At 42.9% G+C, this 19,341-nt stretch overlaps 1 protein-coding gene across 2 annotated transcripts in view; it reads left to right on the forward strand.

Moving 5' to 3' along the window:
• Positions 1-19,341, forward strand: part of TAF4 (TATA-box binding protein associated factor 4) — a 66,038-nt gene that overhangs the window by 42,556 nt on the left and 4,141 nt on the right. The window contains exons 10-15 of one of the 2 annotated variants that reach the window (XM_074969694.1): positions 503-617; positions 2,814-2,983; positions 3,666-3,796; positions 6,763-6,888; positions 8,224-8,280; positions 8,378-8,497. In XM_074969694.1, coding sequence (XP_074825795.1) covers positions 503-617; positions 2,814-2,983; positions 3,666-3,796; positions 6,763-6,888; positions 8,224-8,280; positions 8,378-8,497 — 719 coding nt within the window. Of the gene's footprint in view, positions 1-502; positions 618-2,813; positions 2,987-3,665; positions 3,797-6,762; positions 6,889-8,223; positions 8,281-8,377; positions 8,498-19,341 lie in introns of those variants that run through there. The other variant, XR_012641714.1, reaches the window with a different exon arrangement.

Raw genomic sequence — 19,341 nt, forward strand, 5'->3', positions numbered from 1 at the left:
ACTTGCCAGGTAGACAAAGCCTAAACTGATGTAAACCTGATGACAAAAGGCTGATGAATCTGCTGTTAGTATATTGTGTTAAAGCAGGCTGCAGGCCTTATGAAATGCTCGTGTGGGCCATAGGATAGATATCGCTGATTATCTGTAGTATAAATAGGGCTTGTGGCAATTAAGTTTCTTGTGTGAACATCAGTTTAAATTCTCTGACTGAACTGAAATATCTGTTGCTTCTAGACTGTTTCATGCGTGATGCTTTAATGCTCGGGGTGGACATGCTTCAGGGGAGGGTTTTTAAATTCAGCAAAAATGGTTGGAAAAGAAGAGTAACTAAAAATGTCACAATCCTATTTTTTTACTTTTGTACTGCTGCCATTTTTAAAAACAGCTTTGTGCCAAAGCTGAGAATGAACCTACCGCAAAATAATTAAAACATTGAGCTAAAATGTGAAGCTCCACCACAAGTGATGTGGAGAAAACAAATATTGACTTTATTTTCTTGCAGTACCTGTGGTAAAGCCAACAGTATTACCTGGAAACAAAGCTCTGTCCACTGTTTCACCACAAGCAGCTGCCGCTCAAAAGAATAAACTGAAAGAACCTGGGGGAGGTTCTTTTAGGTAAGGAACCAAAATCCTTGTTTCTGTACAGAGGGCCTGAACGCTGAAACCGCTGGGAGGTTTTCCAGTGACTTCAGTGGTGCATTGGGTCAGGGTTATATAGATTTGCAGAGGGGGGAAAAAGGGTTTTGAGGAGGCTTCCTCTAAGTGCTGGTTTGTCCCGTCCCCCCGCCCCGCTGTTGTTGGCCTCTTAGCTTTCTGGTACCTAAAACAACTCTCTCAAATGTTCTTTGTCTGGGCAGCAGATAGAAAGTATTCCTCTCCTTCTGTCTACTATGCTCAGGCTTCCTCCACTCCACTTTATGCTGAACGCATCTGCCACCCAGCCTTTTCCATAGTAGTGACCTCATTCTGTTGCTGTCTTGTGGAAGCAATGTAATCTGGGTTTCTACAAGATGTGAAAACCTCCAGGATGATGGAAGAGAGGACCTGTGAGAGCAGCCGGGCAGGGCAAGGCAAAGCTGAATGAGTGTTTAGGGAACAAAAATTTTTTTTGCGTATTCTGTTTTTGTGTGATCAAGACAAATGTACAGGTTTACTTTATTGACTGAACATTTGCAATGTTCTTACTTCAGTAAACGTAGTGTGTATCATTGTATGTACTCAGGGGGAAAAGACGGCTATAACTTTTGACCTATTTCTATATGTTTTGAAAGTTGTTGCTACAGTGTCACAGTTCAGGCCAACTGCACCTGTATTTCTCCAGTCTGTGGTCCTGAGGACACCCAGGCTCCCCAACAATACCTGTCTTGGGCAGAGATGTATGCCTCTCTCCCTCTTGACTGGGGTTTTTCCAGGTTGCACAGGTCCCTGCCTGCACTGTATTCCCAAGCAAGTCAGACTGCTGAAACCTGCTTTTATAGCCCCTCAGAGGCTATAAACAGCATAGTTGCCCATAGGTATAAGTTACCACACGTGCTTTTCTTAAGCAAGCACCTTTATTCTTAAAGCGAATGCATTACGGAGAAAACATTTTAAAAACAATAAGAGACTACACGCATGCTAATCTTACCAGTGATCATGCCTCAAATCCAGAAGGGGCTCTGCCAGGTGATCAGTCCTTCAGACGCCACCAAGGAGTTTTTCTGCGGTTACAAGTTCATAACCGCCTTGGCCCAGAATAAGCATACCCATGGATTTGAGAGTTACTGCTTTTATACAGTTTGGGTTTTTGATCTGGGAATAGGTAATTCATAGACAGTGGGTTTCTCCTCAGGGCATAGCTTCAAAAGGCTGGGTTTTTGCCTAACCAAAGGAGTTATATTTACATATACCTCCCCCTAGAGATTTCCTGGGAAACCCACTTTAAAAGTTCACGTGATTGTAAATAATCCTTTGAAACTCATAACACTTCCCCGTAAACCGTTTACATTAGTCAAGTCTTCTCCCTTGAGATGTTACATAAACATTTGCATTTTTAATACAATGAACTTCTAAAATAATTGAATTTAATTCAGTAAGATTTAACTTAATTCAATAAGGTTTGTCCAGGATATTGCAGGAAATTGCCCTGTCAGTCACAGGGTGTGTGGTTAATACGAGTGCGCACACAAAGCTCTGACCGCGGAATCAACAACACTAGCTATTGGCATCCACAACTTCACACACAGATTCTCCTTAGATTAGTAAGGTTTTGCAAAGCAGCAGGAGCTCAGTGGCTCTCAGGTTTCTAATGAACTTACAGAGCACTTTATATTCCTAATAGCTTTTTAAAGTTTTTTTTAATACAGATAAAAATTCAGCTAAAACTAATCATACTGCCCAATAGGGGATGTACATTTATATTGTGCTGTCACAAATCAATTTCTCTTGTTCTCATTTTTCCCTATGAGCACCCATTTCTGTGTCCCACCTTTCTTTGAAACAGCAGTTTTTCCTGTGATGTGTAGTACCGATGTGCAATAGGCTAGGGGAATCATGACATGTATGGTGAGATGGATAGGTAGAATTAATATATCCTTCAGAATTACTCTCTAAGTTTGACTTCATTAAGCAGCAAGAAAATGAAGTCTTCTAAAATTCTAATTTTATTTTGTGAGGTAGTAGAATTGATTAGGCATAGGTATTGACAACTGAAGAGCTTTTAAGTCAGTCTCTTATGCAGCAGAGTTGTTGAACTTGTGTTATACACAATTGCATTGAGCAGCATGTCTACACATGCCCTAAGTATGTTGTAACCATTTTTCTCTTCCCAAGGGATGATGATGATATTAATGATGTTGCATCAATGGCTGGAGTCAACCTATCAGAAGAGAGTGCACGGATATTGGCAACAAATTCTGAGTTAGTGGGCACATTAACAAGGTCCTGTAAAGATGAAACCTTCCTACTTCCAGCATCTTTGCAAAGAAGGATACTAGAAATAGGTATGTTGACACCTGCTAGTTTAATTGTTCTAAACACTAGTTTCACTAAATGGGTTTAAAAATAATTAAATATGCCAGAATAGTTTTATGCACTTTCTGATATTCATTTGCAACTGCTATAACCTTGATGTTAGAAAAAATAACATGTGTTTGAAAAGTTCCTAAAACTCTGGCTCCAGGATAAGTGTTGCTTGTTTTATATATCAAGATAAATATATCGCTAGATCTGATTGAAACCCTTTTGCTGAATTTTTTTTATACTATAAGCCGATCAATAACCAGCAACAAATATTGGGGGGAGGAGGAACTGGAAAAACATTTTGACCAGCTGTATAATAATTCACACTAATTATAAATTGCTTACTTTTGTAAATTAGTGAGTAAATAGAGCAATGATACAACATCATAAAACTTCATTAATTTTATTTATCTCTAATACTTCATAGCGTACTGGTAAATCTTCTAAGGAATATTTTGCAGTGTTTATGAAAATTTAGTAAAGTGAGACTTTCTCTACAGCATCACGTTAAATCTTGGCTGAGAAATACATAACAGCCTCTATTTTTCGTTTGTGAATTACTTACAAATTTGTGAAGTTGGGTTAGCAAAAGTCAGCTGTATTGTAAAATATGTCTTTGCAACCGAGTGGTTACTAAAAACTTCATTTCAATTTTAACCACAGGTAAAAAACATGGAATAACGGAAATCCATCCTGATGTAGTTAGCTATGTATCACATGCAACACAACAAAGGTTACAAAACCTTGTAGAAAAAGTATCGGAGACTGCCCAACAAAAGAATGTTTCTTATAAGGTAATTAAATTTTAATTGTGCAAATGATAGTGTCCACAAATTGTGCTTTCACCCCGGGCAAATGCATTCAGATCTGATCATGGGCTGCACTGAAACTTGGGACTGCTTAGAAGGAGCATTTCCAACCTCTAGAACAAGGGTGGGTCTAGACAAAAGCTCTAAGTAGTATTATTTTTTGAGTGCCCAACCTTGTCTACTATTACAGCTTTTGTGGAAACTGATATCACAGGCGATAAGATGGCAGCTCCCAATACACAAAGAGGACAGAATGGAGGACAGTCGGGAGGAAGGTTGCAGGGTGGTGATATTGCAAACCAGCTTGCTTAGGCTTCCATGTTTTTTGAGGACACTGCCTTGAGAATTTGAGGTTCTCTCTTGGCCATATGCCATGGATCATTTGAGTGGACAAGATAGAAAGCTCTGTTAGGTGACTGAAATTTATTACAGAAAGGTAATTTATTGCAGTTCCTTTTGAAAGAATCATATATTTTAGTGTACAAAAAGTTTAATTAGACCTAGACTAGTTTAGAAAAAAATAAAGTTTGAGTGTTCCCTGTGTAGACCCTGGTTAATGTACCCGTTCAAAACAATCAAAAATACTTATTCTATGCAATAGTCTTTCTATAGAATTTAAAAAGAATGTTCTGTATCTTTATGATTTTTTTTAAAGTAGGAGGTATAATATGAAGCCTGTCAGAGTTGAGATTTTCTCATGAGAATCTAAATAAACTGGACTAGAGTATGCACATAGTGATATTTTCTTTTTTTTTAATATGAAAAGATGTTATAAATTTAAGATAATCAACAAAGGAGAATGAAGACCCAAACAAGATATATGTGGGTGGATTTAAAGCAGCAGGCTTCAACTTTATAAACGAACTGATGTGAGGAAACTGTCCCCTTCCCACCTGTCACACATTAATAGGGTCCAGCATGGGATTAAGTGGCCAAAAACCATACAGCCACAAGGAAAGGAGGGAAGCCTTCCCTCAGCCTCACCCTCCATACCTGGAAATGAGATTGTCTAGCTGCTGAATCCCAAGAACCTCCCAACACAAGGGGGAATTATGGTGCTGGTGAGGTGCTCTAATCTGTACAAGATTTAAGATCTCACCACCACCACCTCACAGGCTAACAGGGTCTGTGCCGGTCATCTCCAAGGTCCCATGCTCAGGTTAACTCCAGGAGCTAGCCTCTAGAGCAGCGGTGGGCCATCTATGGCTTGCGGGCCACATCCGGCCTGCGGGCCCCTCCCCCACTGTCCTTCCTCCCCTGCAGCCTCAGCGTGCTGCCATCGCAACGCTCTGGGTGGCCAGGCAGCGCAGTTGCAGAACTGCCGCCTGACCCGGTGCTCTGGCCCGCGCAGCTGTAGTGCCGCCAGCCGCCGGTGCTCCACTGGTGCCAAAAATAGCTGAGTTTATCAACTTCTGCCTCTTCTTTTCAAATTATGATCCTTTATCCTCGCTATTCTAACTAGCGCTGCCAGCCACCAGTGCTCCAGGCAGTGCGGTAAGGGGGCAGGGAGCAGAGGGGGTTGGATAGAGGGCAGGGCAGTTGTGGGTGGTGGTCAAGGGGCGGGGCCATCAGAGGGCGGGGAATAGGGGGGTTGGATGGGGCAGGGGTCCCGGTGGGCAAGTCAGGAATGAGAGGGGGGGTTGGATGGGGCATCAGGGGGCAGTCGGGGTGGGGATCCGGGGGCTATCAGGGGATAGGGAGCAGGGGGTGGTGGATGGGGTAGGAGTTCCGGGGGGCGCATCAGGGAACAAGGAGGGGTTGGATGGGGCAGGAATCCCAGGGGAGCCTTCAGGGTGCGAGAAGCGGGGGGTCATTGGATAGGAGGCAGGGGCCGGGCCACGCCTGGCTGTTTGGGGAAACACAGCCTCCCCTAACAGGCCCTCCATATAATTTTGGAAACCCGATGTGGCCCTCAGGCCAAAAAGTTTGCCCACCCGTGCTCTAGAAGTCTCTTCTCCACACTGGATGCTAGTTGTATGTTACAAAAATAGCTGAGTTTATCAACTTCTGCCCCTTCTTTTCAAATTATGATCCTTTATCCTTGCTATTCTAACCAGCCAGGCCCCCAAGATACTGTGCAGAGTATGGGGGGGAAAAACCACACTGGACACCTTTCTAATTTTGCCCAGGAGGGAAAACTACTTCCTCTCCTCCCATTGTCATCTCCCCTCCCTCCAAATAAAAAAACGTAGCTGTCTGGACATATACCCAGCAAACCTGGAAGCCTAGCGCTTGCATCTACACCTTCCTGTAGGGCAAGTCAGATGGGGCAGCATCTTGGGGCACTAAATATGGTGGGCCTACTCTGGAAGGACTGTGAGAGAGCCATTCTGTTCCTTTGCTTTACTCCAGTTGGACTCTGAGCAGCCAAGGGAGGTGAATATTCCTGTTTGTTCCCTCCCACCTCTACCCCTACCCATGCTTGTGCTCCAGATGCATTCTGGGTGGGAAGGTGCTTGAAGGCTGAATGATCATCATCTTCCTTCCAAGCAAGTGATCATCCCCTGCTGGTCTGATCAACATCCTTCATCTGTCACTGCTGCGATGGGGTTGGGAGTGGAGATAGCAGTCGGTCTGTAATTCTCCATAAGAGACTATCAGATAAATGTGAATTCCATATATGATTCATGTAAGCACTGATAGAACACTGTGCCTCACAGAGCGCAATTTAAAAAAATACCTCTATGAAACATGTTTAAAAGGCCAAAGTTATGCGATGATATTACTTAAGTCAAACCCTGATGAGATCACAGAACAGTACAGAGTGCTTGTTTTGGTTTTTTAAAATGGGTTTTAGCCGGTTTGGCTGGTTTAAAGATAAACTTGGTGTTTGAAAAAGACTAAGTGAGCATTTGAACTTAAAAGTATGGGATCTTCTTAAACTGTACAGGACAAGCTACTAGCTTTGTTTTTAAGATTTGTAATGAAAAGCATTTTTACTGCATTTTCAGGATGATGAAAGATATGAGCAAGCAAGTGATGTTCGGGCACAGCTCAAGTTCTTTGAACAACTAGATCAAATAGAAAAACAGAGAAAAGATGAACAAGAAAGGGAAATTTTAATGCGTGCAGCAAAGGCAAGTGCTTCGATTTTACTTAGATTTACAAAGTCACTTTTGACGTCAAAAGGACAGGGTGCCTTTCATTCTATACGACATACAGTGAAAGAGAGGACACTGTTTCTAATCTCAGCTTGGAGAGCACATACTTTAGCTAGAGCTCTGCTATGCTTTCCACTGTAAATCATGTAATGTAGCCCCCTCCCTGCCCCATTTCATTCCCGTAAATAAAAAAAATAAATCTATTTTTTTTTTTTTGCACTCCTCTGAGCAAGAGAGAGACTTCTACAATATTTTTATAGTCATTGGTCCTCCATTGTGGACTAATCTCCACACTTGCTTTGAGAAAAGAAGAAACCAAGAGAATAAATCTACATGAGGCAATATTTGAATTGGAAAATGAATATTTATAGTTAGTGGATAGAGGAAGGGATTTGCTGACTCTTAGACCCTGGTTTTTCTGTTTCTTTAACCGAGCAGTTCCCCAATTTGTGTAGGCAACTATAGTAACTGCTAGTGCAAATGTCCAGTTAGCCATTTAACTGGTCATTTGTTCAAGCAGTTACCTGATTTGCATGGGCAGTTGTGGTACCTATGTTCATAATTAGGTGGGCAATTGTATGCCAAAGGGGTATCATTTCACAAAGGTCAAGGTCTAGTTCCTTTTTGCATGCATAGATTTAATCCCTGTTTCTGAATGCAATAAATCACAAGCTCTAGTGTGTGTAGTTTGGACCCCTACACAGATAGCCAGAGACATGAATATTCAGATGCTTGGGTGCCATTTGTTTCCACCAGAAGAGGGATGCTCTTTTTCCTTGCTGCATGGTTACAGTGAAGTAGAATTTTTATGGAAGCAACCTATCTACTTAAGTCAAATGCAAAATATGAACTGTTTTGTATTCATTGGATGCTGACTCTGAATAAAGAAATTAAAGAACAGTGATTTTTCAGGTATCAAAGTGAAATACTGGAACAGTGAATGTAGCAATGATTTTTGGATTACTAAGTGAAATACTGAATGAATGTATATTATCAATAACTGTACCTTCTGTGATGGGTGCCTTAGAAATCCATAGAATCTGGGTGCCATGTGTGTAATGATTCATAAAGTCTTATAGAGACTTGCATTAAGAGAAGAAATTCCAAACTTGGGTACCCTAAGTTAGACATGTAAAGCTATTTTTAGGTATCTACAAAGTGGTCTGATTTTTCAGAAGTGCTGAGCACCCTCTACTCCCATTGAACCCAACGAAATAATTTCAAGAAACTACATATAGTTTAGTGTCCACTTCTTTTGCGATTTTATTAATTTATGTACTACTTTCTCCTATACCCTTTACCGATATACAGTCTCGGTCTAGACAAGAAGACCCAGAACAGCTAAGGTTGAAACAGAAGGCCAAGGAGGTATGTATTCAGATGAGCATGTCCTTTAACAATCTAAATATTCTCAGAAAATCAGAAGGGGGGGAAAAAAATTGTAACTTTGTTCTGAAAAACACAGATGCAGCAACAAGAGCTAGCACAAATGAGACAGAGGGATGCCAACTTAACCGCATTAGCTGCGATTGGTCCTAGAAAGAAAAGAAAAGTGGATTCTCCAGGATCTGGATCAGGGACAGAGGTACAGTATAATTATAACTCTTGTATGCAAATATGCTATGGTTTTGTTACCCTGTCCTCTGCAACAGTCTTTCCCTTTTTATTATTTTCTTCCCCTGTTGCTGAAAGTTTCCTGAGCAGCAGAAATTATTTTAAAGTGCAGTAAGACTCATTTGATCCAAAGACTAGGGCTAATGTTAGCACTGCTTCCATGAGCAGAACATAATAGAACACAATGAATCAGGCCCAAGAAAGGAAACTTCGGAACTGCTGGCCTTGCAGCATGCTTCCCTCCCAATCCCAGCTATGTTCAGCCTCCACAACGTTGGAGGAGGCAAACTGGCAAGAAGAGGAGGTAGTGGTTGCTTTCTGTGTGGTCATTTCTCTCTTTACCAAGAGGCATGTGCATGTTAAATAAATAAAATCCTGTAACTTTGTCTCTCCCATAGTAGGTTGGAATCCCCTGAAAGGGATTTGGGAAGGGTAATCTTCCAGAAGTGAAGTCTATGAGGTTCAGTGTCTAGGAGGATACATGTTCCAGTGATGCAGAGAAGAGACCAGGGGAGACAGTGCAGTCAGTTACCTTGTTAATCCATAGAGGAAGCTGTCTTTAAGCCTATAAATAACTGCAACAGTAGCCAAACTGTAGACTTTCTTTACTGCTCACCTCTTTGGGTATGTCTACACATAAGCTGGAAGTGTGCTTCCCGGTGCAGGTAGGCAGGAGTGTTAGCTCTGCTCGAATTATCATGCTAAAAATACCAGTGCAGTCCAGGATGTGTATTCGGATGGCTAGCCCAAGGTGCCATCCATTCCAGTCCTGTCTACACTGCTCCTCTCAGGGTGCTAGTTGGAGCAGAGCTAGTGTGTGTCTGCCTATCCACATAGGAAAGTATGCTCTCAGCTACAGTGTAGATGTACCCTGCTTCTTTGAGTCCCTATGTGTATTCCACTGTGGGTATGCATATGTTCCATGTGCCTGGAGCTGGAGAATTTTGAAAGCTGTGTCCGTTGGTCCACACATACACCCTGGCTCACCTTATGCGTCTGACTGAGGAGATAAAGGAACCGAGCAGGCAGACCGACCACCTCTCCATTTCCTTCTTACCACCATAGGGACCAGGTCAGAACTCCCAGTGTCCAAAGCTTCAGCTTTCTCCTTTATCTGTGACTATTTAGATATCTGTAAAATAGTGTTTATAGTTCTAAAGTTTTAAAGGTTTTTTTTTTAATCTGATAGTTTGTGTTTTATGGTTAGTCAGTCTCCCTGACCTGGTACCCATTGGGTACCGGACTATGCCCCTAACTCCAGGCTTCAAAATTTGTGCTTCCGGTCCATGATCCTTCTCAGTCACTGACAATTATCAGTGCTGCTCGTACTGCCTCGGGGAAGCCCACATTGCAGTAAGGTGCAATATCTGCCATTTGTTGCCCACTTGGAAAGGATGGAAACTTTGCCGTAGGAAGCACTTAATGGAAAAGGCCATGAAGCTGCACTCAGACCCAGGCTGGGCTACCCTTAAAACCCCCACTCCCGCCCATCAGCTTGAGTCAGTAAGGAGTGCATCTCCTGCCACCAGGTCCAACTCAGGAGTGAGGGATTCTACCCCCACAGATTCCTCAGTGAAGTTTTACCAGGAGAGCAAGGAGCATTCTCACAAGCACGAGGCTAAGTCTTCCTCCAGATCCACTTTGAAGAAGTTGGATTAAGCCCTGCCTGAATCAAGCAAGTCTTTTAAATTCAGCTCAAGGAAATTTAGGATGTACTAAGTCTCAGAGGCATGATAAGAAAGCTCACATATCGAGGGCACCATCAACACCTGATCACAATCCAGTGGCAGCCTCCGGTACACTGCAAACCCTGGGATCTGTGGGCACCAGTGAAGACTGATCACCAAGAGCCTCCTTTATTTGCGGTACTGTCTTTGATTTCAATGGCTATGTCAGAGACTCTCTCTACAGCATCTCCAGTGGTTCAGGCGAACAGTGCCCCTCTCACTCTGGAAAGAGCGGAGACCTACACTCTTCCTGAAGATGTCTTTGCTTTCCCAGACCTGTAGTTTCCCGCACCACTGGGTCCCTCCCTGTTGAGAGAGGCTATAACTCCACCAGGGGAGCTGGCCTTTGGGAGGAGTTTGCCTCCCATTCCATCTTTGAGCTATGATTTCCCTCCAGTACCACTGTTGGGACCAGAATTGGTTGTCAACTCACTGGGAGATTGTCTTGCCCGATGAACCATTATTCCCTCCTCCAAGACGCACCTTCCCAGTCAGAAGACCTAGCCCAGTTTGGGACCAGCCTCCACCTCATCACCTGTCTCGTAGCCATTGGTACCCCATAGCATGGGGATTTCCTCATTGCCCATTTGATCCATTTTTTTGGCCATACTGGGGGTTGTGGGATCAGTACTATCCCTCAGAGTTGGTCTGGTAGGGAGTTGCGACTTCCCTCACCTCTGAGGGGACAGCCGTAGCTGCCCCAGATTCTGCTGAAGAAGAGTACGTACTGGATCTGGCAGTTCCAGCTGAACTGATGAGATTGCCTTCTTTGTCTCCAGATGAGGTGGTGATTCTGTCTCCATTTCCCTCCCCTCCCCACCCAAATCACTATAAGCAATTCCAGGAACTACTTTGCAGAATTGCAGGGGAGCTGCACATTCCTCTTGAGGAGATTGAGAATCCTCAACACAAGCTCCTGGAAGTCCTTCAGTCCTCCGGCTCCAGTCAAATAGCGCTCCCTGTTAACAAAGCCATCATGGAGCTAGCTAGAGTGACCTGGCATACCTCAGCTATTGCGCTCCTATTCCAAGAGGGCAGGCAAACAGTATTGTGTCCCAGCCAAAGGGATGGAATTTCTGTTCTCTCACTGCTCCTAACTCTTTAGTCATCCAGGCTGCAGTGGAGAGATTTAGGCAAGACTGCCCCGATCTACCGTGACTGACAAGGAGGGCAAGTGCCTTGACTTGTTGGGAAGAAAAGTCTTTTCTTGTTCTAGCCTCCAGTTCGTGATAACTGACTATGAGGCACTTATAGCTACGTATGAGTTCCTTAACTATTCCAAATTCATGTACTTTACTGACACTCTCCCACAGCAGAACAGAGCTCATTTTCAGGCTCTCAAAGAGGAAGTCAAAATGGTTGCCAGGACCACTGTACAATCACAGTAGATGTGGCTGATGCATCTTCCAGGACAATAGCTTCTGCCATTGTAATGCTCAGGGAGTCATGGCTCCATACCTTGGGGTTTCCCAGGGAGGTCCAGAACACTGCTGATGACCTACCCTTCAATGAGACTTATCTATTTAATCAGAAGACAGATGAGTCTTTACACACCTTTAAGGACTCCAGGACCACTTCTCTGCTCCCTAGGAATATTACGCTTGCCCCAAAGAGAATTCCACCAGCAATCATACAAGCCTAGACTAATGGTTTAACAGTTGTTCCATCAGAGACCTTATGAGAACCCATAAGAGGCAAAGGGTTCAAAAGACTCCCTTCCCCACACCACCTGCAGCAGGTTCCTTATCCCAATCCCAGCTCTCAGCTAAATGTTTTTGATGGCAGCTTGAGATGCAAACCACTAAGTCCAACACCTCCTGATTCCTATGTACCCTTTGGGGGTAATCTAATACTCTTCCAGCACCTATCCATTGTTATTGCACTCCCAATGTTGAATGTCATCCATTTTTGCTATATGATGATCATCCCCCTCCAAAGCCCTCATCTCCACCCCCTCTCAGGGGCTGCTCTCACAAGAACATTATCAGACAAGAAGTGGAATCTCTCTCTTATAGCAAGGAGTGATAGAGTGGGTTCCTCTTCAGTACTAAGGGAGTAGTTTTTACTCAACTTACTTTCTATTACCCAAAAAGAAGGGTGGTAGCTGGAGGCCCATTTCAACCTCTGCCATCTCAGCCCTTTTATTTGCAAACTCAAGTTTTGCATGGTCATACTGGCATCTGTAATTTCATCCCTGAAAAAGGACCTGTAGTTTACAGCTCTCAACATGAGGAATACCTACTTTCACATGGTGGAAAGGCCTAATCAGAACCTTTCTGCCTATAAAAAGCCTGTTCCTCAATGGGACTTGAATGTTGTTCTCTCAGTCCTCAATTAGCTTCCTCTTGAACCATTAGCTTTTTGCTCCATGTCTCTCCTGTCCATGAAGGTCTCATTCCTGGTAGCTGTTACCTCAGCCACAGGGATTGATTAGCTTGGAGTGTTAATGGCAGATCCTCCTTATGTCTCATACTGTTTTTACACTCTAAATTCATCCACAAAGCAGTCTGTGAACCCATTAGTTCACACTTGTGTTCTTTTCAAAGACCTCTCTCTTCCTCAGAAGAAAGGAGGCTCCGTTCCCTCAATGTTCAGCAAGCCTTAACCTTTTACCTGGAGAGAACAAAACTGATCAGGAAGTCTCCTAGACTATTTGTCGCTGTAGTGGAAAGGGTCAGGCTAGATGCTCTCAAGGAATCTTAAAATGCATCGCAAGCTATATTTTGCTCTATCGACTGTCTCTAATCTTCCACCTCCTCTTGGGGTAAGAGCTCATTCCACAAGAGTGAAAGCGACCTCTGTAGCATCGTTTCAAGAGGTGTGTCTACTTGACATTTGCAAGGCAGCTACATGGTGCTCCATCGGCACCTTTGTTGAGACACTGTGCCTTGGTACAGGACTGCTCTGCTGATTATATCTTTAGGAATGGCAGTCCTTTGTTGTACTCTGCCATTTACAACCTCACACCCTCCTCCTGTTTGAGTACTGCTGGTCAGTCATGCACAGTGGAATACATGCAGGGACTAGAACTTGAAGAGAAAGTTATTTACCTTTATAGTAACTGGAGGTTCTTTGAGATATGCGATCCCTATTTGTATTCCTCTACTTGCTGTCTTTCCCATCTGTTTTGGATCTTCTCTGGTTTGTGGTAGAGAAGGAACTGGAGTGGTGGCTGGCCCACCCCACACCTTCATCTACTGAGTCAGGCATGAGGTGAGCCAGGACATATGTGCAGACCAACAGACACTGCTTTCAAAATTCTCCAGCTGTGTGTGCATGGGGTGCATGTGTACAGCTAGGGGACTACACATCTTGAAGAACCTCCAGTTGCTATAAGGTGAGTAACTTCCTCTTGGAGCAGTTAATGCATTGGGAACCACTGCTATGCTAAAATGCTGAAGCAAGGTAGTTTGAAATCATCACTGAATTAGGCAGCAGGAACATCTATAAATCGGTATGGTTTCTAAACATGTACTAGCCAATTTTACAATTTTGGACTAACGCTAGTTTTTGCTGACATTTAAGGACAATCGATTCAGTGGCGGGGTTTTTTTTAGTTAAAACTTTAACTGTTCAATTGCATTTTCTGCCAGGCACAGTTACTAGGTTTGGGGGCGGGAGGGGGGAGAAGTTGCTGGGGAGAATTACGTTTGACTTTGTCAGCAGTGTACTCCATTTTTGGTAACTGTGTGCTTTATGCTCTGGTGCATTTGCAGACTTGTTAATAAACAGGAAATGGAGTCAGTGTTTCCTGTTGAAAGTACAATTTCTGTAATTCTTTTAAGTATTACAACTTCTTGGAGTTGGCACAGTTTTAAGGGTTTATTCTGTAATTTTTGACTTGTGGATGGCAGAGGTTGCTCGCTAACTGTTCATGCAAAACTGATAGCAGCATAGAAACAGTTAAATAGTTCTTCTTATATATCACTTTCTGTATTAAGAATTGTGTATTCTTTATTGGTAAGATAATTTGCATGAGACCTTTTGTTTCAGAATAGTTCATCTTATGTATTTTATTCAGCTCTTGAAGTAATAATTCTATGACATGCTATGTTATAACATGGAATTGGTTATGCAACAAATATATGATAGTAGTAAATGACATTTTGACCCATGAAAGCGTACAAATAAAAGTTGCCTATCTAGCCTGTTGACAGAAGTATATTAGTGTTCAGGATTATTAAAATACATTAGGGAGAAAAGAATTTATATAAAAATCTAAGCCAGTAAAGATATATGGGTCAATTATAACAGTATAAACACAACAGTAAAAATTGCAAGATGCTACATTCTTATCTAAGACTATAAAAATTAATGTGCTCTGAGAAATATGTAATTAAAGCATGATTGTCATGATATGCAGGAATAGAGTCACTGGCACATGCGGTTACAATATTGGCACTACCTATTTCTACATGCTTGACTGTGCAACCTTATTCTCTTAGTGCCATCTAGGTTATGGAATCTATTTTACATTCACTGGGAATGCTTGATGTATTCTGACTAAATCTGGCTAATTTAGTTGTCTCAGATTAATCAGTTACTGGTTAACCAATTAGAAACAGGTTCCCTTAGAAATCTAATCTTTTGTCTGATTAATTAAGAACCAGCTGCTTTTTATGTGATAGATTCCCAGCTGTGCCTTTGCTGTGTTTCACTTGACATTTTTAAATTGAGTTCCACTTGTCACCATTTTTATACAATTTGTAGTTAAGGCATATTACAAGAAGTGTGGAAAATAAGGTTTGTCACTACTTAGACACAGATTTGTAAATGTGAGCTTTTGATGTCAAAGGACTTCTGAATCTTAATTACATGTAAAGTCATCTCTACGTAGTAATTGTGGTGGTTCAGAATTCAATAATGCAGATTGCAGTCGGTTTAGGTATTTCATACCTGACTAGTTCATTTAATTAAAAGTTAGCAAAAAATGCTCTTAATGCCTTGTATGCCACAACTCAAACATTTGTGGCCACACCTTTTACAGTGTTAATCTCAATATATTATGTAATACAGGTGTCACTTTCCTTACCTTTTAAAATGTGGTCCTAAGTATTTAAGAGCCTAAAGATGCAGGTAGGCACCTACTAGGAACTTCAGAAGTGTCTAACCTGCACTAGGTGCCTATCTGCATCTTAAGGCTCCTAAACACCTCTGAAAATCTGGCCCTTTAGTCCTGTAATTAGGATAATTATTTATCTGGTGAGCCAATGAACATGCTTAACCTGCTTGAAAAGCACAAGTCTGATTTCATGATTAGAATTGTATGGAACAGGGAAGAGCTGCACTGAACAGTATAAAGTACCTGCTAGGGAACACTAATCTCAACCACATTAGTTTCTTAATCAATAATGTAGTCTGAGCATGAATATATTGCTTTGCAGTCTAGAGGATTGTATTACAGTCCATTTCTCAGTATCTCATTCACATGGCGTTAAATTACTGTAATTTTTCTTGAATCTTTATTGTACTACTTTTTCTCCAGAACATACACTATAGTTTCATTTTTTTTAAAAAAGGTATAGCTGATGTTTGAGCTCACCAGTGGAAATGCTTGAGACCTTTGTGATGTGTCATTTGGTGTTAAAGTGATATAGGAAAATATGACTATTTACTTATGAGCATGTTCTAAACAGAATGTGCTGTTTTCAGTATTCCAATAAAACATTGCTGCCTTTCAAATAAAGTAAAATGAAATGGTAACAACATAGAAAATGAAAATCAGCTCTCTGCGTTTTTTTAAAATTCTTAGCAAAACAGACTTCTAAAAGTGTAGTGCATTTCCATCCCACCTGCAAGGTTATTTTGACGTCTTTTAAAAGCATTTATTATAAAGCAGCAGTAGCAGTCAAGACAATAAAGCCTTTTTAAAATTAAGGCACAAGCAGACTTCTTGGCCTGTGAATACCATCTGCTGGTCATAGCACTTCTCCACATATATCTGAATTAGCCTGTAACAAGGAAACACTTGACATCCATCCATGTGCACCAGCCTGTTTTTCCAGTCTAGTTATTCAAACAAGCTCCAGTATTTTATTTCCATAAAACTGGTGATATTAAATTAATTTGACAAATTTCTTAATAAGGCATTTTATGGAAAATTGTGTTTGCTTTTGCTGTTCATATTTATGCTGTCAGCATAATGTAAATCAGTGAGCTTTAAAATGATGTATTTCATTTTACTGTGGCTTGCTGTAACATTTTAAACACGTGACTACTCTGGTCTCAGTATTATATTTAATTATAGCGTAACGTTTCCCCCTAATTTCTTCTCTACTTCTGTAGTTAATGTAATTTTGCCTTTAAAGTCTCTTTACATTGTAGCATTGGCACTTCCTCTGCCATTCCCAGGCTTTCTCCAATGGGGTCCTTAATTTTTACCTTACTTCTTCTGGCACCTTTTTCCTATTCTTATTACTGTATATGTCTTCATGTTGTCTTAGGTCTAAGAAGCATGCTCTTCCCACTGCAGCCAAACCAGTATTTAATCACACAGAAACTCTCTTGCAGAGAGTTAGTGCAACAGCGTCTCTCTCCTCTCTGGAGACTTGTCTGTAAAATAAACTGATGTTCTTCTTTGAATGTGTGTCAGTATGGATCCCAGGGTAGGTGTGCGTGCGCATCATGCATGTGAGATTGTATTTTTTTTGAATAGCAGTGTCAGCTGGAGCCTGACATGCATCCAGTGCAGCCCTCTGTGTCCATTCAAGGGCTTAAGGGACAGAGCAGCCACAACCCTTCTGCGTTTCCCTTTTCCCATTGCACTGCCACAGGTGGCCTCTGGTGAGTGTCCAACCTGCTACCTTGCTTAGCTTCAAACGGAATCTAGGAAATGAGGTTGAGGAAATACTACTTGACCATCCTCTTTGATTTATTCACTAATTTGGATGTTTTCCACACACAAAAAAAAGTTTACTTCCCTGGACAGTGGGGTAAGGCATCTCATGCCAACTGCCAAGGTAGTCTCTAAACCATCAGGATTTAAGCCCTATCTGACATACAGTGGACTCATTCCTCTGATTAAAGCATGTAGCCAATGCCTTTTCTGTCTGGGAGAGAACCACCTGCTTGAAGTGCTTGGTGTGTAAATCTTTCTTGTCAAGGGACACGTGGCTGAAACTACACCTGCTTGATCAATTGATGGACGTCACCTTAGACCCAGTTTCAAGGAACCCAAAGAGTTATCCTCAGCAAGTGCTCCTCCAAGCAGACACACACCACTGCATGATCTAGCAATGAAAGGAAGGTAGGCAGGACAATTCTGGCAAAACTAATACCAGCCGCATCCATGACGATCACACTGGTACCAGGGCTGTCAGCATCAGGCACTGCTGTCTCAATACCGAAGCAGGCTATCACTTCCACACTAGTACCGTCAGAGTTGGCATTGTCCCCTCTGGGACTGACGACCTCATCGGATCTGGCACTGGTGCTCAGTATAAGGATGAGACCGAAAGGAAGGGCTGAGTGGAGACCACACACTGTGCCAAACATTAAGGAGTGATGCATCATTTCCTCTCTAAGATAAAGGCACCTAAGTAATCTGCCAAGGGAGTGGCAGTGAGTAAGCTGGCACTGTAGGCATCAGCACTGATGAAGGCACCAGCAGCTGCAAGGATTATGGATTGAGGTACTACCCTTCAAGATCCCCCCCCCAGAGACATTGATGGTATCAGTGCAGTGTCGAGCTCACAACTGAAGCTGGATATTACTCCTCAGCACAGCTATTTGAGGAATACCATTTCTCATCACCAGACTGCCTTTTCTCCCCAGTGTTGAGCAGGGATGTCTCCCCATTACAGTCTGAGAGCAACCCTAGACCAGGTACTAGAGATCCTCTCCTAGCACAGCCACAAACAAGACAAATGACGTTGGGCTGACCAGCTGCGCCAGTGAACAATGTGAAGTTGCATATGAACATCCTGGAGCTCAGAGCTATTGGACTGGCCTGCATAGGGTGCTCCTGCCAGTCTTCTGAAATTCGTTCGTGCTGATCTTCAGACAACACAATAATCATGCACTACATAAGCAAACAAAGGGACACCTGCCTTTTGTGTCTGGAGGCTATCAGGTTCATCAGAGTGGGTTGACCCGTGATCTTTCTTATCCCAGGAGTCAGCAATGATCTGGTGGACTTCCTGAGCAGACAATCTTTGACCAACCACAAATGGTCCCTACACAGATCCCTCATGGAGCCATGTAATGGGGTGTACCAGACCCTTTAAGGCCCTCTGGAAGGCCCTGTGGTCCTGCCATACCATGTCCCAGAGAGGAAGAGAAGAGAAGTCCTCCAAGTGGCCTAGAGTGGTTGCAGGGAAGCAGCCAATGAGGAAGGCCACAGGGAGCAGCCAATCAGGGTCCAGCAGCCTCATATAAAAGGAGCTATAGGGCCAGTCAGTCAGTTCCTGGCTGGAGCTGGAGGAGTGTGGATGGTGTGCCTGGCTGGCTGAGGAAGCTACAGGACCTTGGACAGCATGGTGCTGGCAGGGATCCAGGAAGCGAGGAGGACCTCCAGGCTGGCTGCTGGGACTCATCAAGAACAAGGCTCTGAAGTAAGGGTGAAGAATGTGCTGGGGCCGTGGGGAAGTGGCCCAGGGAAGCGTATTCACGATGCAGTTTAGTTAAAGGGATGTGGTAGACGGTTGCTATGTAGAGGGCCCTTGGGCTGGGACCTGGAGTAGTTGGTGAGCCTGGGTCCTCCTACCCCCCACCCCCCTTCACCACATTAGCCATTGGGAAAGTGGCCTGGACCTTGTGGGAAATTGAGTGTGTGTGACAGGGCGGTTAGCATCTACAAATAGAGCCATTTGGAAGCCAGCACCCAGGTCACTTAGCTCATTAAAGGCATCAGATGTGGTTAGAGTAGGAGGGAGTTAAGTAGTTTGAGCAGGATTGGAAGAACAGAAGTGATCGTTTGCACCTGTAGAGAACCTGATGAGCTTGTGAGGTAATTAGCTCACCACCTGGGTAGCTGGGAGAAGAAGGCAGTATAAAAGGCTGGAGGTGTTAAAGAATAAGAGGGACAAAACACCTGTCAGGGATAGTCTAGTTTACTTGGTCCAGCCTCAGTGCCGGGGGATGGACTTAA

This window comes from Natator depressus, chromosome 13, assembly GCF_965152275.1.
Source record: "Natator depressus isolate rNatDep1 chromosome 13, rNatDep2.hap1, whole genome shotgun sequence".
NCBI classification, from domain to species: domain Eukaryota; kingdom Metazoa; phylum Chordata; order Testudines; family Cheloniidae; genus Natator; species Natator depressus.